At 38.7% G+C, this 24,124-nt stretch overlaps 1 protein-coding gene across 2 annotated transcripts in view; it reads left to right on the forward strand.

Moving 5' to 3' along the window:
• The first annotated feature begins 686 nt into the window (after positions 1-686).
• rassf5 (Ras association domain family member 5) overlaps positions 687-24,124 on the forward strand; it is a 44,402-nt gene continuing 20,964 nt past the window's right edge. Inside the window, exons 1-2 of one of the 2 annotated variants that reach the window (XM_027144352.2) lie at positions 687-1,551; positions 20,052-20,182. In XM_027144352.2, the coding sequence (XP_027000153.2) occupies positions 843-1,551; positions 20,052-20,182 (840 nt within the window). In that variant the 5' untranslated portion in view covers positions 687-842. Of the gene's footprint in view, positions 1,552-10,672; positions 11,081-20,051; positions 20,183-24,124 lie in introns of those variants that run through there. The other variant, XM_027144353.2, reaches the window with a different exon arrangement.

Below are 24,124 nucleotides of genomic sequence, written 5' to 3' on the forward strand. Positions count from 1 at the left end.
TTGAAATCTAAATATTAGACAAATGACAATTCAGAAATGAATCTTTTCTGCGGTGAACGACTCAAATCGATTACCTAAGATGATTAAAACTAGAGTCTCAGCTGCATTACCCTAAAAAGAGTAGTATACAAATGCACTCATTAAAAAAAAGTTTTTTTTTGTTTTTTTTTTTTTTATTAATAGCTCTAGGTTTTACTTTTAAACATTTTGGTTAAAGCTAATCCTTAAATCATAAACCGACAGACTCTTCAGTCTACTTTTATAAGATTGGGTATTTATTCAGATTAGCTTATTAACTATTAGTTTAATAACGGTCAAAAAGATGTTAGATGTTAGAAAGGTTAGATGCATAATTAGAAAAAAAGTACAATTTAACGTCATGCCCCAGGGACCATGGCTTTCTTTCTTAGAATGAATGATTGGTGTGTCAAAAGAGTGGATTTGTAAATGTCAAGTTTGTATTTCACTTTCCCTTACTACACAGTGTGTGGTTGTTGATGTTTTCTGAAAAATCTGAACTAACAATGAATAAAGTCACACAGTGTGCACTCGAGGAGCTCAAATCCCCAGCAGTTCTTTAATAAACAAATGGAATATGTCTTGGTTACAGATCAGTAGTTATCTCCCCCCCACCTTCATGTTTCTCTTATTTAACACCACCCTCTGTGCGCGCGCGCGCGCGTGATTGTGTGTGTGGGCGCAGTGAGGAGCGCAGAGACGCGTCTTCTTTAAGAGCGCGTCCTCCGACTCGCTGCCATTTCACAGCTTGTCGCATCCAAGCGCGTCACGACTTAACCGACTATCACAATTCATAGCACGTTACAGTCGCCCGGTGGAATGTGATGGCGTCCGTTACGTTAGGACAACACCCGGCTCGGCATCACCTTGACTCAGAGAATCTGTTGTTCCGCAAATTAGCGAACGAGGGGAAGAAATTAATGCGCAAACCGTCACGGGAGAAAATGACGCGTGAGCGCGCGGGGGTTGCTGCAACAGAAGTAGTGTCATTAAACAACCGACTATCCTTAGACCCGGGAAGCCGGACGGCATTAGAGATGTGCGACAGCATTGATGCTGAACCGCCACGTATTACGGACAGGACGGCGGACACCGACGGAGACCCAGCGGCGCGGCGCGCACCGGATTGCGCGTGTAGCGACGCGGCACAGGCGCAGACGCGCAGACTCGCCGACGCACAAAACGCGAACGCGAACAACAACGGCATCAGCAGAGGTTACCCTCGAAGAAGCTCAGCAAAATACATCAACGAACTGTCACATCGGTCAGGAGGCAAACGTGGAAAGTTCAGGTCCTTGTCCGTAGACGGAGACACGTTAGAAGGACTCCAGCTCACGCAGGGCAGACGAGGTGTCGTAAAGCTTGTCCGGACTGGACAACCGAGAAGACAAGCATGGTCAATATTCGATCAAGATGATCCCGAGGTGAATGAGGAAAGAGGAGAAGGCCACCGTTTCGCCCCGTTCAGGGTCACGCAGGACTGGTGCGACGCCTGTAACCGGCTGATCAAGAGCATGGCGTTTCGGTGCGAATGTAAGTCCATTCAGTAATGAATCTTTCCTTTTGTGAACGACTCTTTTAGGGGCGAATCTATTGCCTATGATGTATACATATGATGTATAGATACACTGATATATTATGTGTTTAATAGCGTATCTAAATAGATATAGTATCTAAATTTCCTCTACATCTTAATACGTGACAAATGTGTAATTCGAATCAGGAGTCGGGAGTCTTTTCTGCAGTGAACGACTCTTTGGGTGCGAATCAAATCTCTAGAATCGAATCCAGAGTTGCGGCTATGTGAGATTGAATACAGTTCACTGTCAGTAAAATGTAATGTATAGGTCATCTCTCGTTGTTTTTATATATATATATATTTATTTATTTATTGTTGTTGTTTCTTTCTGATGAATAATTCTAGATCTAGCTTCCATAAAAATGAGTTGCTGTAGTAAATCGAATGTGTTAAATCAAATGAATCTTAAGTCACGTGGCCGCAGTTCCTATATCTGATCATGTAAACAATCATTTAGATATGAGATAATCAGTCCAACAGACGTGCAGGTTAAAAGATCTGAATGATGAAGTGATCTGTAATGAGTATCACACAATTACAGCGTAACATGTGCTTGTGTTCGGTTGGGATTTGTGTTGCACAAGTAAATCTATATGTATATATAATTGCTAGTTGACTATCTGTCCCAGGTTTCATATGTTCTCCCTGTGTGTTTCGTCTGGGATCTACCTCCCAAAACATACCAGTTGGTGAAATTGCCCCGTGTCACACACGTGTGCATCTAGCATGTATTCCCACTTGGTGCTCTGGATCCTAAATGGTTACTAAAGATGTACGTACTGTATGAATGATACCTGTGTGCACACTTATGATAACCACATGGTTCCTTCATTTACCTTTCTGCTTCTAAAAGTAAGTCATTTTTGTATTTTAAAGAGCACCAGAAAAACAAGGAAACAACTAAACCCCCCCCCACCCCCCACCAGGCATGCCAAATATTTCTTGAGAAAACAGTTTGACTTTTATCTCTCACATAAAACTAAGAACAACGGTGCATGCATGTGGAGGGGGACAAGAGTCAGACAGTAAAGCATGATCAATCATAGATTAGCAGATGGAGAAGGGAGAATGACTCCAAGTACGCCAGCTACGGAGACCTTGTGGCTTCGTTTTGGTATTTCCTGCTGCAGGGGGGCTGTTGTTTTATGTCTCAAATCAAGTTATAACCCAGAGCACTTCATCTGAACGATGGGTTCAGAAATGAGCAAGGGTCTTGCAAGGAACAGAGTACAAGGGGACGTCCCCAGTAGGGGTCATTGTTTGTTTTGAATTGCACTGTACGTCTTGTACTGACAGCCCCATAGTTATTACTCTCGAGGGCTTGATGTTTGGTGTGTGTCTATGTGATGAAGTCCTTGGTTTATGTTTGTAAGTAGAGCAGAAAATGTGACTTTTAAAAGCATCATTTTTAGTGCTGACCTAAATATTTGCTGTTGGTGTAATGGGAAGCTTTTTGGCTAGAAAAACAGGGTTTAGAGGGCGTTGTAACTTCATCTCATGGAGCCTATTTAGGGGCAGTTTTTCATGCATTCTGCAAGTCCATGAATGCAGGTTTTAAAAAGGAAATAATATTAACCTGGAGATGGTTGTGGGGCACAGTGAAAGTGGTGTGTGAATGGGGTTGCCTGTGAATGAAGTGAACTTTGAAAACAGGTGAAAATATTTGGGGAGGAAAAAAAATGTAGAGAGATCCCAAGTACACTATTCATCTTGCTTTCTCTTTAACCAAAGGATGATTTCACTTTCACTCTGTCACCTCTCGTCCTCTCATCCTGAGAAGATAAAATCTAGCATTCTTTCCATATGACAGGGCCATTTAAAAAAATAGCTGCTTTCATATTCTTCCCTTTTTACTCTTAGAACTGTTATAAATTAAGCTCATAGTAGTCACGGGTAGGTAGGTGCAAGAAAAGTATACTGTAGGTGTGAATGTGGATCTACAGGTTCTGACCTGTCAATAAATGGTAGAAGCTCATGTTGAACTCTGTAACGTCCTGCAGGGAACTCTGTAACGTCCTGCGGGTCTTTAGCTGCTACGTTTCCTGCATGCGTGTCTAACCTGGCTTACAACAGGGAGCGTATTATTTACAATAATAAAATAATCTTGTGTCCTTGTGCTTTATCTGTGGAGAGAGAGAGTATGTGTGTGAGAGAGAGACAGACAGATGGATAAGGAAATTGAGTGAGAATGGGAGAGAGTGTGTTAGAGAGATAAAGTTGGGGTGAATGCATGTGTGTGTTTGTGTGTTGGAAAAAATGAGACAATAGGAGAGTGCAAGGTCTGTGTGTGTGAGTGTGTGAGGTAATCTCAGGCTGCAGTGAGCTGTTTTAGAGTAATAGTTGACAGCTATGATAGTAAAAGACTGGTGGCTATCTTCAGTCAGACATCTTCAAGTCAGCAACACCAGCCGAACATAGCTTATGTATGTGGAAGAAGGCAAGTAGCAAATGACTCACCAAGGCCTCTCACCTCTTCTGTGTCCCACAATGTTAACCTGCCACTCATAGTACACATGTGTTGTTGAAATTAATGATGTCATCATCTGGAAAAAAAACCCCTTACTTTGCTGAACAAGTCCGGACCTGAGTACGAGTCACGGCACAGTTCCAGTTCCAGATTAACCTGCCAGTGTGAAAGCCTCCTAAATATTTTTGTGAATTTTTTTAAATAGAAGCTAGTGTTAAAGCTCTTTAAATGTTTTTATATTGTGTGTGTGTGAGAGAGAGAGTGAGAGAGAGAGTGAGAGTGAGAGTGAGAGAGAGAGAGAGAGAGAGAGAGAGAGATTATGACCCCTGGATTAATCTTAACTGAAAAGCCATTTTGAAAAGGACATTATTTTTCTGTGCTCCAAAATGACCGAGCAAAGCCTATAATTCATATGTTCCAGTCTATTAGCTCAGACTGTAATCAATCCGGGCCGTAATTATACCAGGCTGAATCACAGCGATAGTCTAACCTGATCTCATGTAGCCTATCATTAAAGCCACAGTTGCTTTAGTACACACTAATTTACAAACTTCAGGCCTTTGCTAGGCATGACCAGAAAATGGGAATGATCTGTGAATGATTTATGAATGGAATATATAGTATGTTGTTGAATAAATACTTATATTTTTAGGAATTGTAACAAAAAAAGAGCAGTTAAATGACATGTGAATGAAGTGAATCCTAGGCTTCCCGGCATCGGTTCTTTGGTTGTACGTTTCCAGTTTCGCAGCCGCAAGATCGCGGTGGTTTATTGCTTACATCATTATGATTGTCAGTCTTTAATATGGATTTGCACAGTCAATGCTGTTTTCTTGATAATGAGGCCCAAAAAATACATCTGGCCTCAAGTGTATAATTTAATTTATACCATTGCTTCACAAATGAATGGGGGTGTGTGTTTTTTTGTTTTTTTTTCTTCATAATCCATTTAGTTTATTTTGCTGACCTGTCTGTTGTGTCGGTGTACTTGCTTCTGTAAAATAAATCACCACCAAGGCTCAGGCCACTACAGGGCAGTCTTATTGTCGCAACCAGCGAGGCAGAACATTGTCCTCTAATAGGCTGTAAGTCTTGTCCTTAGAAGTGGATATTACTACTCTCTCTCTCTCTCTCTCTCTCTCTCTCTCTTTCTCTCGCGCGCTCTCTCTCTCTCTCTCTCATGCTAAATGATGTTGCTTGGCATGCTGCAGAGCCTCCGTGAGTAAGGCAAACTTACTTTGAGCCATCCATCATCAGACAACAATCAGAGAGAGAGAGAGAGAAAGAGAGATGTGGTATGCAAAGTTATGTCTGGAAAGTTTGGTCCTTTTTATTTTGAACCCCAGTATTTGTTCCTCTTTTTCAAAACATTTTGTCTGCACTTGCCAGAGAAGGAAGACGTTTTTCTTGAAACGTTTTCATTGTGGTTTATCATGTGAAGACTTGACTATAGATTTTGGAAATTCCCACAAGCCCCTTGTTGCCATGCGTCTTTGTCTATTTACTTTCACTTTCTGAATGTCATACTCTATTAAATCTTTTTAACCCAACCTAAAGTCGGGTTCTTCCAGTATTGGCTTGTCCAAGATTCTCCTCTTCCTTCCCAGCAGAAGTCTTATTACAATAGCGTGTCCCTCTTTCCCATTCTGAATTTAGCACTGATGCACCCTTTGAAGTGGCTCAGCTCCCAGGGCTTGCTGGGATATGATGTATTTTCGAGGCTGTGGTGGTGAAAGCAGGCTAAAGAGAGAGCATGGCTGTGACTACAGCTCCATATTTCGAGCTCATAGCCCCTAATTACATGCAGTGAATGAAAGCGCCGCCAGTAAGCGGTTACGTCCGTGCCATAAACGGCTCGGTTCTTGTCGGTTTTCCTGTCTTGTGTTGTTTTGGTTTTATTTCTCTCCCTCTCTGGTTCGTGTGAACACTACCCACACAAACACAACCCTCATAAAATAAAGATTCACATGTTTCTCTGAATGCATACATGCATTTTGAGACAGCAGGCAATGCATTGCAATGCAATCTACTCCAGATCGAAGATTTCTCACAGACAGAAATCAGGGTTGATGTGCTTGTGTGTGTGCGTTTGCCAGTGTAAGATGACTTTAGCTGACTCACTGCATAGTCGGTGCTTGTTCTTGGTACTGAGGGTAAAGGGGAACAAATAAAAGAAAATCTAAAAAGGCAATTGGAAGCACTAGTATGTTGCTGTTAGTCCTGGTTTTGGTTGCCTGGAAACTGACACTGCTAAACAGTAGGCATTTATTCATAATTCTTGCCAATTCCCACCTCACATGACAACAATTGTGAACTACGGTGAACAAGGGAAAACTTGTGATTTCTCCAAGACACATGAAGCTGTGAAAATGCTACATCACAGGTGTATCTCTGTCAGGGAAAATGTGCTACGTGACCTCACGGACACCCAGGATTCGATTAGCTAGTGTCACTGTGATTGACAGGTGAGAGAGAAGGTTATTTACTTGCCCAAAGGGCAGCTAATAAAATAAAAAAAAAAATATAATAACAGTTTGAAGGAAAAATCTGCTTGTCCTTAGATCCAGGCTACCAATTTGTTCACCACTGAACCATTAATGTTCTTCTCTTTAAAGCATAAATCTGCCCACACCCTCTCCTCCACCCTTTTTATATCACTATTGATGGGGGATGTTGTGTCTCTGCATTTAAACCTAATCCCGAATGCATCCCTTACCCAGATGGATGTGTACACTACTTGTGTAGTGTATGATATCATTTGTGTACGTTAAATACGTAGTCATTTTACTGACAGTTTTTTTTTTTTACATGTTTTGCATTTTTATATTCATTTAGCACGTTTCAAATGAAGGTATTACATTTTTGAAGCTATTAATAATGAGTTCAGTGGTTGCTCAAACATTTAAGGCTCTGGGTTGTTGTTTGGAGTATCAGGGTTCAAGCCTCAGCTGCCACTGTCGGGCCCTTGAGCAAGGCCCTTAACCATCTTTGTTACAGGGGCACTGTATCATGGCTGATGTTGTGCTCTGACCCCGACTTCCAAAGCTGGGATATGAGAAGAAAGAATTTCACTGTGCTTTAATGTATATGTGACAAAATAAAGGCTTCTATTTTAGACAGTTTATATAATTAATCCAACACTCTACTCAATACACATGCAAGCAATTAAATTAGTAATATGTAATGTCTCTAATTCAGTAGCATGTGTTTTATCGTACCGAACGAATACTGGACTGTTCAGTGATGCACTAACATGTCCTCTTGTTACAGAGCCTTGTATTTGTTGTGTTTGTTGTTTTTATCATTCCTTGAGTAGGAAAGTGACTTGTATTTGTGTCATCAGCACTTCATCAGTCCTGCTCTCGACCCCTTAAACACGTTCACGAAAAAGAATAAAGAGAATAACAGCAATCCTCTCTCTGTAACATACTGTGTCTATGCTCAAATCACTCATCTGCTACATCTTCAAATCCAGCTAATTAATTCCGTAATCCAGCAGGATTAACCTCTGTGGTCTTTCAGGAAAGTGTGATTGTATCGAGCGTGCTTCTCTTAGTGGCTAAAGAGTAACTCTTTAATAATTAGTTAATAATAATAATAATATTATTATTATTATTATTATTATTATTATTGATAAATAATATTCATTACGTATATTGATATTTAATAATAGTAATATAATAATTATTTAATTGCTGTTTGACATTATATATAAATATTATATAAATGTGTATTTATTATTATTATTGTCTATTTATTTTCATGTTTGTTTACATTAATATTATCTAATGCACAATATAATTTATATTAAGTGCTGATACTAATAATATTTTTAAATGTATTTTTTATTTCATAATTTATCATTTTCATATATTTTTTTTAATTATTAAGAAGGAAAAAAGGGTGGATTTGGAGCTGTTTTTGTTAAGGGTTAATATGAGCAAGGTGTCCAAGCCACTCTACAGACCTGCTTATGAAGACCTGATGTTTCCTCTCTCTTTGACCTTTCCCTTTGTCACCAATTCCCTGTTCAGTGAGTCTCTTCTTTTACTCAGTGTGCCTCGTGTAGGTGGGACACTGGCCCACAACTCACTTTCCATATGTTTCAGTGCACAGAGGAATATTTCAGTGGTCAAGGCTACACAGGAGGAACCTTGTTCAGATGCCTATTGAACAGGAGAGACATTGTGACAGGCTTTTCAAAGCCTCATTCACTCGCTCTGACAGATTCAGGAAGCCAGGAGCAGTCTGGGGTTGTTCTGCTAACCACGCACTCCCAATATCCCAACATCACCCATGCTTCGGGATTTCACAGTACGTCTGTGTGAGTCTATGAAAGATCTTAATAGGTCCTTTGACAGATGTACTACATTGTACTATAAACAGAATGCTAAGATTTCCTTCACTATTAAGGATACATGAGATTATGTCGGTTCCATTTCTGGAAAAAAAAAAATAATAATAATAATGCACCATTGTGAAAAAAGCTTTCCAAATGAAGCATGGGATCTGTGGTGATATGTTGAGTATCACAGTGCATAATGAGTTCACAGTATATTACATAAACATTTCTGGTTTCTACATGCATAAACTTACCACTTACCAGTTACTCCATGGTGGGAAATGAATCAGCACAGGATTACTGCTAACCAGATTTCAGAAGTTGAGTGCTTGAATTTATAAATACAACATGATAAGCATGTGAGCAGAAAAACAACAGTTTGCCCTTGGAAGAATTCACTTTAGTTTCCTCTTATTTTCCTATCAACGTGGAGGGGGGAGTTTATTTTGTCAGCAAAATGAACAGCAGATGGGTAAAATATTGTTTTGGCAAAGAAGCAATGAATTAGATATTATACATAACTAATTATATCCAGGTTTTTACCTGTGTGAGTAACAAAAAAATAATAAATAGCCTGCATTGTTATGTCTTCATGTATGATTTATTAATATCTCTCTGGATGCAATAGCCATATCACAGCTGCCATTCATTTTCACTATTGTTGTTGTTGTTGTTTTTACTGTTATTGTTGACACGCCTTCCCAACGACGAACAACATTCGGAATTACGATACTTCAGACAGTATTCTGATACGTTCATACAATGTTGTATGTGTTGCAGCGGTACATGAGCTACAGTGCACAGTCATGCCAGGTGTCTTAAACCCCGTATAAATTCACTGGCTTCTTTATAGGACACATGTACCTTGTTTTGTGCAGCTTTCAGGCTAAAACCTAGAAACTGGACCTCATTTTTCCAGCACGTGTTCGTTCTCTTCAATCCCCATCGTCATGCCAGCTTCTCCCAGACATCATTTCCCAGATATCATCTCAGGCTGGAAATGAGAGATGGGGCTTCAGCCTGTAAAGTTACCTAAATGTAAAATGTACCTGATAAAATGGATAACAAGTACAAATACACAATAGCCAGATCTAATAAAGCTGGTAACCCTTTGTACTGTATATTAAATCGGACTACTTCACTGTGGAAATCTCAAATCTGATTGGTCAGAAGGTGTTGGTTCATTTCCCATAATAGAAGCTCTGACAGTAGCTTCATCTATTATTTGAAGCACAGGTGTATAGTAATACACTTTTACTAGCCACTTCTATGACTTGTTCTAGTGTTTATTTGGGTCTCCAGAGCTTTATAAATGTCAGTAGACGTCACTCCACCAGGACGATGGACTCTTCGTAACATGACAAGCTGCTTTTTTGGTCTTATTTAGCTTTATTTAGATAAAACAAAAGAGTGAACAAATGCCATTTATAGCCATTATAATGTAATCAATCAATCCCATTATTGATTGTTTTCCTTTGTTAGCATGCCTTAATATTGTTTTATTCCTAATGATATGTGTTACATAGTGTTCTGTTCTAGGAAATATACTAGTGCAGGAAACTAACTGTGACAGTACAGTGGGGAGATGGTGCAGGATATATTTAGGTCACCCTTGACTCTTTTTCTTTATCAGTCTCTCTAGTTTTAGCATCATCTACTTCTTACACTCAGGGTTTAATTAGTTATTAGTTTTATTTATTTACATATATATGATGTTGTTAGTCTTAGGAATCAAATGGTAATTTGTTCCTGATGGAAAACGCTAGCTTAAAGGTTGCAGAAGGGCAACATCTATGGGTGCTAGTTCTTCAGGAGACATGTTAAAGTTAGTGTGATGTTTATTATCTTTAGCTTCCTGCTTGTTTTAAATCTCCTCTGCCAATGAATCTCTATTAATTAGCATCATATGGCACTCTAGTGAACCCATCAGTATCTCTGAGTTTTACCTGAAACGGCAAGACTGAGTGCAAGAAGGTCAGAGGATGAGGTGGACTAGCAGCTATTCGCTGGAGGATGGTGCAGGAGATCAGATGTCCCTTAGGATTCACAGAGCGTGGGACATCCATCTGTCCTCACACTCTCTTCACGTCTCTCTCACTCACAGACACCCACTCAGGAACTGGAGCACTATATGACGGCATAGAGCAAGTAGAGAGGATGAGTGAGAAGAGAGTATATAGAGAGAGAGAGACACATACACAGCGTGTCTGTAGCTTTAAGAGGGCTGCAGTGAGGAGGACGTGTGGGCGCTGCATCAGTGCAAGCTCTGCACTGCGTGAGAAAACTGGGGACAGACAGAGAGTGAGAGAAGCAGAATGACCGATTGAGAGAGAAGATAAGGGCCGTGTCGGAGAGGTTATCGGGCCCGAGCGTACCTCTGAAAGCCCGACGCAGCCCTGCAATGGTGGATGCGCAGGACAGATTGGCAGCCCCCAGTGCAGTGCCACAGCGTTGTGGGCAGCCAGCACCAGAGAGTGCCATGGGCACAGGCGGGCGCAGATAGCGGCGCCCGCCATGAGGCCGGCGGAGGAGGCAGCCGTGTCCAGCGCGTGCTTCGGCCACGTCTCACGGCACCTCAGCCGTCTCTTTCGGCGCCTGCCCAAGTCCCGCTCATGGTCTGAGGGTCTAAGGCTGCTCCGGAGGTCCAGCAGCAGTGGCGCCCTTGTGCTATCAGGTAACGAACAACAGATAGAGGAGAAGAACTGAACAAGATGAACAGATACAGCTTTGGGAAAAGATGAGTAAAGATAAAACACAGTTATGACAGGATGTGAAAAAGGAATGGAAAGAAAGGAGGACAAGTGAGGCATGAAAGCAGCAGAAAGTTTTGTTAGATTTAATAGCTGAAGGTTGAGAAATCTTGTAAACAACAAGACAGAGGGAGAGGGTAGGAGGTGGGAATGCATCAGGAGGAAAGCAAATGAGTGCAGGAAAAGGGTGTGAGAAAGGAAGGGAATGAGTAACAGAGAGAAGAAGAGAGAGAATGAGAAGTTGGGTAAACATTTAATGATGTTTTTATTCAGTAATAGATGAGGATGGGACTGATGCTGAGGGTAAAAACAGGACATAGGGACAGCTCATGGTTTGTGTATCAAGATATCCAGTTCATCTGCAACTGAAGAAGAGCTCTGCAGTGATTTTTTTTACTCCTCCCAAAAATAGCCCAGTTCTGGTCTATAGGGAGCATCACATTTTATTCTCCCTCATTCGCTTTTTCTCTCTAAATGGTTAGTGTTTCTCCCTTGCTGTACCTATTGTTTTCTATTGACATGCAAAAAAGCTGGAATAGGGAGCTACTGCATTCATTGATCCCATATAAAGCACGAACGGTTCTATAATGCTCCAGTAAACACGAGATAGATAGAGAAAGGGAAGAGAGAGAGAGAGAGAGAAATGTGCCTCAGTCAGGAGTTTGGTTTGTTAACGCACCATCAGCCAAATTGTTTATATCTGTTATGTTAATAAAGGCTGCAATGCAGACTCCTGACCTCAGTGCTGTTCAGCATTGCTTTCATAACATGTGGCTTTGCACTGAAATCATGAGTCACAATCGTATTTCTGTTCCGTTGCTGATTACTTTGAGTAAACACTCAGCAGCTGAGTTAGAAAACAATTAAATTTCTAAATGTCTCTCACAGTGGACCGAGGAAGGCAAAGATACAGTAAAGGAGGATAATGAATTTAAAGATATCTGATTTTAGGGCAAGATAACTACCTTGTGTGAATACCTCAGGATTTTCCAAATGTTCTGTCATTATCCCAATTTGTTGAAGGTCAGTCTGGTGGGTAGAGGCAAGAGTCAGTGCCCTGTACAAGTGATTAATTCATATGGGATGTGACATGTCGGGGGTTAATTATGTACTGGATGCAAGCGTATTTATTTTGTTTGACAGAGGATTTGCATTATTGGTATTCATGGGAATCCAGTTTGTTCCGAAAGAGTTTTGTATTTTAATGAGAGGTCATATTAATGACAGCGATACATAAAACAAATCCATATGCACAATATGACTAATTCATTCAGGATAAAAGAAGAAATAAATACCAGCAAAAAAAGAAACATTTTGTTCAAACACTATTTTAATAAATGTTAAATAAATGAGCCCCAGTCTACATACAGTTTGGAAATTGATTAATCACTGAATAATATGGCATGATGAGGTGAAACTGATATAATACTTAGATTTTTATGCTTCTAATACCTTACTAAACATTCTGTCTATGAAAAGATTTATATACTATTTATAATACTATATTATTTGAATATACTATATTGTGTAGTTTATTCTGATAATGTTACTGAAGTCCTCCAAAATGAAGCACAAACCCGACTTTGCGCCATCAGATGTATCGGCTGATTAATCAAATCAATACGAATATGATGCTTTTAACCTACAACTGACCGAGACTGGTGTCCTGCCAATTTCACTCCCTGCCTACTAAAAGCATTGTGATGTTTTTGCTTGATGCATGGACTATAGTTCAGGCTCTCAGGACTTAACAGAAGCATACAGGAGTGCATGAGAGGACACCATCAATCTTTCAGTCTCTGTGGTACATGAAGAGGTACCAGATTCCTGCCTCATACAGACTGACTCATAGGGATGTGGTAGCCTAGTGGTTAATGTGTTGGACTACCAATCGGAAGGTTGTGAGTTCGATTCCTATGCCACTGCTGGGCCCCTGAGCAAGGCCTCTAACCCTCAATTGCTCAGTTGTATAAAAATAAATTAAAATGTAAGTTGCTCTGGATAAGGGCATCTGGTAAATGCTGTAAATGTAAATAGGTGTGATCTCACGTATACACTGTTAGTGTGACAGCAGTGGAGTTGATGTTGTAAGGTCTCAGATGAATATTTTAAGGTTGGAAGAAAGAATGTAAATAGTACTGAGATGCCAACTACATGTGGTCTTTAAGGACAACAACCTCCGAATCAGTACACAATTGCCGGACTGTTTATTTATAATCACACCCTCCAGTGTCGCCCAAATGAGGATGAGGTTCCCCTTTGAGTTTGTTTCCTCTCAAGGTTTCTTTCTCTACCATCTAAGGGAGTTTTTCCTCACCACGATCGCCTCAGGCTTGTTCACTGGGGATAAATACAAACACATTTAAATATAAGTCTTCATAATATGAATCTTGAATTTTTGTATTATATTAATCTTTATATAATATTATTTTTTTTAATATTATGTTTGTTCTGTGTTCTCAGAGAATGTCCATTGTTAAAAGCGCTGAATTACATTATGAATGGCATTAGATAATAGCTGTGAGTTCTGGAGGATATGACGATCAATAGCACTTGGCAATATGTCACAATATAGCATACGTTTAAATCGTTAGCGTAAGCTCATTGGACCATCTCTTAGCCAGATCGCACTTGACTTACATTGTAGACTTCAGGCACTTGGGATCGGATAACAAAATATCCTTCATTGTATAGTTTAGCAGTACATTTTAAGATGCTTTAGATATAATTTTGTTCAAAAGAGCAGTTAGCAGGTTTCCAAAAGTCAAAAATATCATTAACCAGGGTTACCAGTTTTCAGCAACATTTCTAGCTCAACTGAATCTCAAAAACTACACAAAAGAGCTGAAACTGGCTTTAAAATGTAACTTAGGAACAAAGCCATGTAGTACACACACAATTCTGATATACAGACATCATCTACTCTATAATACTCATCTCTCTTTTCCCTAAAACCAACCAAACCAAACCAAAGTGTCTGCACTTTGCTTATGCTTGTGGAAATGTATAGCTTTTTTATTTCTGATTAATTGATTATTTATCTTGGCAGGATTTATAAACTAGGATCATTTGGTGTCAGCTGTGACCATTGAGATATACTTTATATATTGAGTACATTTATCTCTAAAGATGACGTATTGCATCATAATATGTGTGAGGCGGTCAATGGTGAAATTTAAGAACATAATACACTGGATATTACAAAACATATCATTTTGAGGGATTGGCCTTAAAGTAACCGTTATTATTGATTCCACTATAAAGTGCCATGAATTACAGAGCCACTCATTCTGTTCACGGCAGGACTATTGAAAGCAGTTGACAGTCGACCTTTTACCGGCTCTGATAAATGTACATACGTACTCTGTGTGTGTACATGTTGGGCACTGATAAGGCTTTGAATAAGCACACGGTTATTCAAAAGCATAATTAGATCAGCTCTATACATACTTTTCTATCAGTTTACGATTCAGGATGTTTAGCTTTACTTTTCAGGATGTCTGCTGAGGTTTTGTGTTAATTTTCAATTGTGATTTCTTTCATCAAAGCTCCCAAACAAATATTCAGTTCTATGCTGAAAAACCTTCAGCTTCCAAAGCGTCAAATTTAGCGAAAATAATAACAAAACATTACCAAGCAGTAAACAATAAATTAGCAGCAGAATCAGGGAGCACATCACAATATAGTGTTTCCTGCTGGAATTTTCCTTTACCAAGCCTAGATACTTTATTATAAGACTTAAGGAAAATTTTATTTATTTGTATTTTTAACAATGGACATTGTCTCAAAGCAGCTTTTCAGAACTTAAGAAACATAAAAAATATATTATACGAAGATAAATATAATACAAAAATTAATATTAGACTTACTGTATATTTAAATGTGTTTGTATTTATCCCCAATGAACAAGCCTGAGGTGACTGAGGCAACTGTGGTGAGGAAAAACTCCCTTAGATGGAAGAGGAAGAAACCTTGAGAGGAACCAGACTCAAAAGTGAAACTCATCCTCATTTGGGTGACACTGAAGGGTGTGAAAAAAGTCTGACAGTTGTGTATTGATGAGGAGGTTGTTGTCCTCAAAGACAACATGGAGTTTGTGTCTCCTCTTAGAATGTCCAAATACTTCATGAAGCTGAATCCAACTGGAGCTGGTACATCTTTAGATGTCTCAGGATCCTCACAGGGTTGGCCTCATCTCAATTAAGGTCCAAAATATTTATGACACAGAACACAAGTGGCACTGAAACAGGTTCAGGTTTGCACTGTTTTAATGCAGTATAAACACTTAAATAATGGTTCTATATTTGTGCTGTAGTTTTCTCAAGGCACATTTTAGTTTCAGCTGTTTTTGATATTCTCTTATGTTTTTTTTTCTACCTTTATATCCTGCCCAGTTTATTCTGTTTTTTGGGGATGAACGTGTTTTTCCAGTGGCTATTCCTCTGAATCTACTGTAGAAGCAGGCCAATGGAAAGACAAGGAAGGGGGAAGGAAGAGTGAACGACTATATATCTTTGACCAATTCCCAATGCTATCATTTGTTAACTCGTAGTTTTCAGGTTTTGAAGATGTGTATGTGCATATCTGGAGGAGTTAAGTCGATGTATTAGTAGTAATTCCATGTAAATAAACCCCTGACACAGTAGGATGCTTGCCAATTTAGCGTTTGTAAGTTTATTGACTTTGGCTCAAGTGCCTGCAGTAGCCAAGAGGGTCTTCTGTCATGAACGAGAATGTTGAATAAGAACAGAACAAGGTTTGTACCAGGTCAAGACCATGTGGAAGAAAAGGTGTTTGGGTTGACTGGCCCAAAAGCTAAAGAAGCTAAAGAAGAGAGTCTTAAATTACAGGAAGTAGCCAGTTTGTGTGTTAATCCTCTTTTCCACAAATACATTCCGTTTCTCATCTAAAATCCAAAATAGAATAGATTTTTTAAACAATAGTCAATTCAATATTAGAATTTAGTTTGGATTTTTAACTGAAACAGATTTTTTCCAGTGATAAAAGGATAGAAGGATCCATTCTGACTAAAATTCCCAAAATCTAAACCGAGTCGAATTTCATTTGATTCGTCTTCAAACAAACAAAGCTGAAAACAAATTTCAGCTATTCTGGATATTCTTTCATAACACTGCGTGTCTTTGGTTTGTTGTTCAGATTCAGATTAGTTTTATTTCTGATCATTTCCTATGAAGAATCTACGAATATTATAAATAAAAATAAAGAATAATAAAAATAAAAAATAAAAAAACATTTTTTTTTAGCAAACTACTGGAAAGTAATAATTCCTGGGTAACTGGGGAAGTTTTAAGAGAGGACTTTTAGAGGACATGTTAATTACCTAGACTTCTTATCAGTCTCTAGTCGGACGATTACGTTCTTTATTTACTGATTTAAACCCTTAATGTCTCAGGAATGATCATCATCCTGATAAGAGCTTCATTTGAGAATTTTTATCCTTGCACCAACTTCACTTAAAGGCACAAGGTGATAGGGTCAGGTTACTGTATTTGAGCCAGAGAAAGGAAAGCAGCAGAAAGCATTGCTGACACAGACAGAACCAGTGAACAGAATAGATCGAAATAAAGGTGTCAGCGAAAAAAAAAACGCCTTTGCTCGAGTGACCAGCAGCCTTTTCACTCCAGCAGAAGTGATGTGGGGGAAATGCAGATGACAACAGAAATGATAGTGGGAAATGGGACAGAAGGAAATGTGTGAGGGGGGGAATAAACACGAGTCAGTACTCTCCCTCGCCTTTCTGAAGAAATCCTCAGCATTCCAGGTACAGCGAGGGGAATTCAAGCAGCTCTGTGATATTTGTGACACAACTATATGGTTCTCCTCAGATTACATCCATGTTCATTGTATTTATGGGGAAGTGACATGTTAAAATGAGAAGTGATACTTAAAGGGATAGGCCCGGTAATATATCAACTATATGACTTTCTCCGTAGAAAGAAACTTTTTAAATGCCAAAAAAATTCGTGTTTTTTTTTTTTTTTTTTTTTTTGGTTTGTGTTTTATCACGGCTTGTGATTTGGCCTGTGACATTTATGCAATTCAATTAGATTTTATTGTGAAATCGTGAAATCAATTACTCATAGAAGCCCTGTTGAATTCCTAATTCTAATTGGTCTAATTTTCATGCTATTGATTTGTAACTGATTACAAGCCTTAAGCATGACCATGTATCACTATGACCGAGTGACTCTGTCCGTCTTGGACAAATAATACACTTGGCTCCTGTTTTCTTATGAGTGTGGAAAACTTTACCACATTACTTCCCGTGTTGGCTGTAACCACACAAATCTTTCTACACTCACCAAGTCCGAACAGATCAATAGTTATCAAATCAAGTGCTTTTTCACATCATTGACTGTCTCTCCAGCACTGTTTTCACAAACATTCATGGATTTTTCCTGCTTCTTGTGTTTAGGCAGTTAAAGAACCACTTTACATTACAGACTGTTAACCCCAGGTTAAGGCTAAGTTTCTTCTCTTACATTTATCAGGTTAAGGAGGTCACCCAACAGTGCAAAAAGGTTTGGAGCATGTGTTTACAAGGCATCATGCTTGAGGCAAGAAGGGGGTGAGGGTATCTGGGGTTAAGGGAATAAATAGCTTAATGTTAAAAAGTGTGCACTAGAAATCTACTTAATCCTCTTTGGGCTGCTTAAGAGCTTCCTTTTAGACCAACTGAAGAGTCCCTTGTGCCTACTATAGACATCAGTGATAAACGTTCTAATATCTACCACAGTATTAGCATGGAATCAGAAAGAATATTTAAAGAGCTTATTTGTCATTTTTAGAGCCCCCTGCTGCCCGTGAGGTAAAATGTGATTATACACTAAAGATGTTGTCAAGACAAACTCATTCCCTGAAGCTGATCCTCCATACATTATGCTGAAATAACATATTCATCATGGGATACCATTTATGGGAAATGGGTGGGGTTTCTTCTAGATTGAAAATAAACTCCAAAAGATCTGTTGCACAGCAATATTGCAAATTTTTATTATAGATCTAGAAATGCTTTAAAAATGCCATTTGCGATTCTTTTTAATATTAAGATACTCATGTTTTGTCCTGTTTTTGAACCACACTATTGATATTCAGGTAAGGCTGTGCTTTAGCTTGGGACTCTCAATGTTAGCATTATATCCCAGGTGATTTCAAGAGCTGCCAGTAGCTGGCATCAAGATAATGTTGTACTGGAGCCCAGTTGGATTGGACTTCTGCTAAGGTTGAAGGTGACAGGCAGAGCAGGATGGAAGTCCTCCCAGATACGCATTTCCTGATCCTGGATCATGCTGTTTGCTTTGGACAGGCTCTCTTAATCTCTAATTCACACCCATGCAGCCCTGCGATGCACAGTGAAAAATGGTGAAAAATAAGGTGACCTCTTTTTTTCCGTGGGTGTTATCAGTGTGGGTGTTTATTCCCATGCCGTCCTCTCTGTTTGCTGATCCACCCTTCTCCTATTACAGATGTGCCTCAATGTGTTCAATACTGATAATTCGCTTTGCACTTTATGCAGTATCTGATACGTTGCTGTCACTTTGAAAGTATGTTTGCTCTTTGGGTGGAAAGAGCAAAAAAGGGCTTCATGTAGGTTAAGACAACAAAATGGAAATCAAGGAAAGTAAGCATTACTATCACACTTGTTTCTTGAAGTCGTAGGCTGTGAGTTGGTATGAGTTCCATGGATTGTGTTAACCCAACTGATTGCAAGGCTTTTTAATTATTGTATTTTTTTTAAGCTCCATAGTGAGATTGCCTTGTTTATGTAAAGTATACTGCATAAATGAGGAGTCTACAGGCTGTCCTTAACCTCATTGTAGTCTTCAGCTGTTCTGATAACAGCGTTGTTATGGATCTCATAATAGTCGCTTTATAGTCATTGGGGTTTGGATTCAGAAGTTGCTCCCAAAGCAGTTCAGGCCAAAAGCACTTTCTTAAGTGTTTATGACCGACACTGTGGTTACTAGAAGTCCACGTTTAATTATGTGTGTGCTTTTGTTTCGTAAAAAGTCCAAAAGGACCCTGAGGCACAGTAATGGAAAAGAAAATGTGCTCCACTGCCAGGGTAACCTTCATGTCAAAGAAAATTGTCTTGGCAGGCTTTATGGAACAGTTGGATATGCCAGCACGTGAACACACACTGCTGAGCTCACTGGATTCTGGCTGAGAGAATTTGTCGCCATCTATTGACCATTATGTGGAACTACACCTGATTCATGATGGATTGAGAAAACCAGCAACATACTGTCACAATGATTACTGTGACAGTACGTTGATTACACAATTTTTACTTATTAAATAATTACATGCCACATTTTATATCCATTTATAGTTACATTTAACTATTTTTTAAGCATTTACATTAAGCTTTGTTTATGATATGAGTTACTTCTTCAGAAGCATCATTTACTTTCTCTCTTCTGATCTTAATGAGGCTGTTCTTAATGAACAGCTTATCGTGTTCCTGAGAAACTAGAACATTGTTTCTGTGGAAAACTTTCCTGTGATGGAGATCTTAATTACAGCTTTAGCTCTAACACTGGGGACTTAGAAAGCTTCACCATAACAACAATTACACACAGTGTGTTCACAAGGATAAAATGATTTTTAGTAGTTACTTTATATAATAAATTTAGGTTTTTATTCTTAATGTTACAAGATCTTGCAATATAGTTGGGTTATCCAGAAAGGGTGTTGGACTATCCAAGACTCTGGGGTTATATTTATGAACATTCTGTGTCATCAGTCTATAAAAGATCACCTGGATCACCCAAAAACTCTAAAACATGGCTATGAACTCTACAATCTCTTATTTTTGTTCAGTTTCTGATGTGTGTGTGTGTGTTTTTTTTTTTGTCTGTGTCTATCCACCAGACTGCAGTTACACTTGTCACCTGGAATGTGAGAACCATGTTCGGCTCGACTGTAACCAGGGAAACGGGCAGAAAGAAGAGACGTGTTCCGTCTCCCCCGGCCGAACATATTCTACAGCGCCTCCAGCGAAGGTAAACTTACACAATTCAGTTGCAATTTACTGAAAAAAAAAAAAACGTTATTAATCCTAAGTATATATATCCATGACAGAATATTCAGTGATAACAGTGGGTTGATTCGGTCCTTTCAAATGTGTTGATTCACTTCATTCAAGTATTCACTCCCCCTTGAACTCATTTTGGTTTTGCAACCCTGAATTGACTTCATGAAATTGATTGATTTATTTTGAATATGCAAAATATTTCATTATTGTGCCAGATTTAAGTTAAATGAAACTTAAGCTGATGTTGGTCACATGGCAGAACCATCTCTGCATGTTGACTTTCAATGTCCATGGGGTGTATTCGGACCTGAGCCAAATATCCAGAGGGTGGCGTGCGTTCTAGGCTGTTTAATGTGTTGTTTTGTGTCGAACAGTGTTGTAGCAGTGGGTTAGGCTTAGTGATTGGGTTATAGTAGGAATTTGATCAGATCCAGTTCTACCCCATAGACTTTTGAATCCGTAGCAAGGAACCTAATTTTGCCTACAATTACCACAGCAGGTCTTCCTGTCATACGTCTCTATCGACTTTAGACATCTTGATCCTGATGATTTTGACCGTTCGTCATTGCAAAATTGCTCAAGCTCTATCAGACTGAAACATTAACCACACACACTTCCATTTACTCACTGTAATAAACAACAGTGTTTGATCTTATTGGAGGTTATTGGTGGTGCAAGTAAACAGTAGTTGTTGGTCTTTAATCAACTATATGTTGTCGCTCCTGGTTTGTTAGGATGATGGAAATAAACTAGGTTACCTAACTTTGTTTTTTTTTGCATCTGGTTTAACTCTAGGTCAGTTGTTTGGTTAGTCTTTTAAGATTTAAGACAGTACACACTTCAGTCTTCCCTCTTGTTTTTTTATTTTTTTATTTTGGTTAAGACAATGAATTGTTATTGGTGTTTCATTCAAGGATTTCACTGTTTCCTATGAGTGTATGATTTTATGTCAGTGTTCCTATAACAAACTGATAGAACTGACCAAACCAAGGTTTTCCAAAGATTTGGCATATATTTCACTAACATGACATAAGTTTTTATGTTCTTCTCAGTCTTGCTTTGCATACGATCATGTCAGGTAGATTAACCTTTATTATCATGTCAGATTAACAAATGTGGTGGTAAGAATTTGATCATGTTGTTGGATAGTTACATGCTGTAGTCAATATTTTATATTTCCGTTCAGGAAATAATGTCATTTTTCAGAAATGTATGGATTAGAAAATATCCTCATTTCACTATGTTGTGCTACAAAAATAATGACTTTTTAATATTAACCCTACATACCACAAGAGGGAGCTGCTCTGTATAATTACAGATCAGTTGTTGTTTTTTTGCATGGTGTTGTGAAGATCGTAGACCTTCCGTTCAAAGCCTGCTAAGATATTACCTAAAGGAGTAACTTGATTTGTGCTTGAGGCTTCTGTGTTCTTTAGGTACTTTCTAGATTGACATCCATTGTGTCAAAGCTTTCAGATGCATAGATAATGCTTTAACTTCCAGTCGTGACATAAAAGAAACCAGCTTGCCAAAGGACACATAAATTAACTTAATTACAATAAAGGTTTAATTAAGTTATACGGACCAGTGTGCACCCTAAGGCCAGCTCTCAAAGCTCCTTAAAGCTGAGAAAGCTGTTTTAGAGACAAAACATGCCATGGGACAATAAAGCCCTTTACTATTGTGATATAATTAGATAGAGGTGTCATTTTCTTTACTAATGTGAGGATATTGAATAAGACATATGACAGGACAATACCAGGTCTATTTTTTTCTCTACATCATTATCTGCACTGTATTGCTCTCTGTGCGAATCTCCTCAGTATCTCCTCTCAACCTTTCTCTCTTTCACCATCACTGTAATAGTTCTTCGGAAAAGGGTACAATATGTTCTCAGAAAGTTTCTTCTTACCCTAATCACACTATAATACAAACCCAATGGTACGTCCCATAGTCCTGCAATCACTGTACTAACTAATATAAAACCATTACTCCAAACCATTTTTTACATTCAAAACCAAAACACGCAGATGGCTTTAGTACTGAGATCGACGCATTCAAGTCTCCATCAGTGAACAGATGATACCTTCAACTAGATAGTCTTCATGATAAAACTAGAATGAATTCATTTCCTGTTTACATCAATGAATCACATGTTTCACAATATAGTCCACAGTAATAGAAGGGAAATGATTTCAAATCACACTATCCACGGTTCTATTTTGAGTCTGGTTCCTCTCAAGGTTTTTTTTTTCCATATCGTCTCATGGTGTTTTTCCTCACCATCATCACTTCTGGCTTGCTCATTAGAAATAAATTCAATATTTATCCCTTCTATTTTTGTATATATTTTTGACTAGCTGCATTGTGTCAAAGTCCCTTGTTGAAAATATATGCATGTTCATCTAACTTCAAATTCAGCCTTTTTTTATATTATGTTTTTCTCTACTAAATGTTAGCATACAGCAACTATCTCTTCACTTCATTTTATTTTGTGTGTGTTTTCACACAAATATTTGTTGCTTTTCGACTTACGACTTCCTTTTTCCTGTCTCGCGCATGGAAACCACACTCATGAATGTGCACTCTGTAAACCTGCACACCTTTGTGTGTACGTGTTTGTGTGTGTATGTGTGTGTACGTGTGTGTGCATGTGTTGTGTTAACCCCATTAGAGGTGTTCCAGCACTGCAGAAGCTTTCAGCAGCTTCTTCTTTTGAATCCCTCCATTTCTGAGTATTTAGACCGATGCTTATCAAAGTGCTTAGCTTCCTAGTGTCTCAACTTCCTGTTTGTATTCTAATTCGCATGAGATCTAGCACACTTCCTGGTCATGCAGCAGGACTTCAAAGAAGACATTTTCTCTATTTTTGTTTGAAAGAGACAGTTTCTAAACTCTTAGCATCTGCAATTCACTGTTCTCTAGGGGTGAGCGATATCATACTGTACTCTGAGATTCTACTTTGATGCACAATGTGTATTAGAGCAGTTGATGTGGTGTATGTTTCTCAGAGTTATTGCCGGAGTCAGTATGTATTTGTATCAGATCAGTTTAATTTTATACTCTCATCCAGTGTTCTTGATGTATTTGATAGTACATATAATGTTGTAATTGAAGCCCTAGAGTCAGTTTTATAGATTTGCAGGTGATTAGAAAACTGTGCTCCACAAAAATACCTTCAAAATAAAAACTGATATCTGTCTCGGTCTCTTTGACTAGTGATTTGTGCGGGGAATAAAAAGGTTTGCAGTGACTTGACCTTTTTTTTTTTTGCTGTCAGTGCTCGTTAACATTGGTGTAACTTTTCCTGTTAACTAGAACGACATAGCTACCTAGTTAGCGTTTCGGAGTTAAAGATAGTAATCAGGAGAAAAAAGTTAGCTGTTTAGTGTTGAATTGTGTTGAAACATTACATTTAAACCTAAAACATTCACTTGGACAGGATTAATGGCTAGATAAGACACATCACAGCAAAGCTAGCTGATACAAGGAGCTCTCAGCACGTCCCACTGACTCACAGTAACACAGTGGCAGCATTTTGCCATTCAGTTGTAAATCACCATAGCAACAAATCCAATAAAATCAAGACAACACACTTGTATGCTTTATAAGTTAGACCATGAGAGCTGCTCTCAGTGTGCGAGTGTCTCAGACACTGCACATGACCAGAGACAGAAAGAGAAAAAGAGAGAGAGAAATTGAGAAAGAAACACACCTTCCTATGTCCTTGACATGCTAACTGATTTGCACACTGTTTTTCAGTGCAGCAAATATGTATTAGCGTCCCAAGAACCTGCGATACTAACCTTCGAAGTGTCCTCCCTAACCTGTTTTTAGACATACTGTACGTATTCAAATTCACAAGGCAGGCATACATAATAAACACTGCTAAAGGTTAAAGGGAGCATAA

This window comes from Tachysurus fulvidraco, chromosome 2 (genome assembly GCF_022655615.1).
Source record: "Tachysurus fulvidraco isolate hzauxx_2018 chromosome 2, HZAU_PFXX_2.0, whole genome shotgun sequence".
Lineage (NCBI taxonomy): Eukaryota > Metazoa > Chordata > Actinopteri > Siluriformes > Bagridae > Tachysurus > Tachysurus fulvidraco.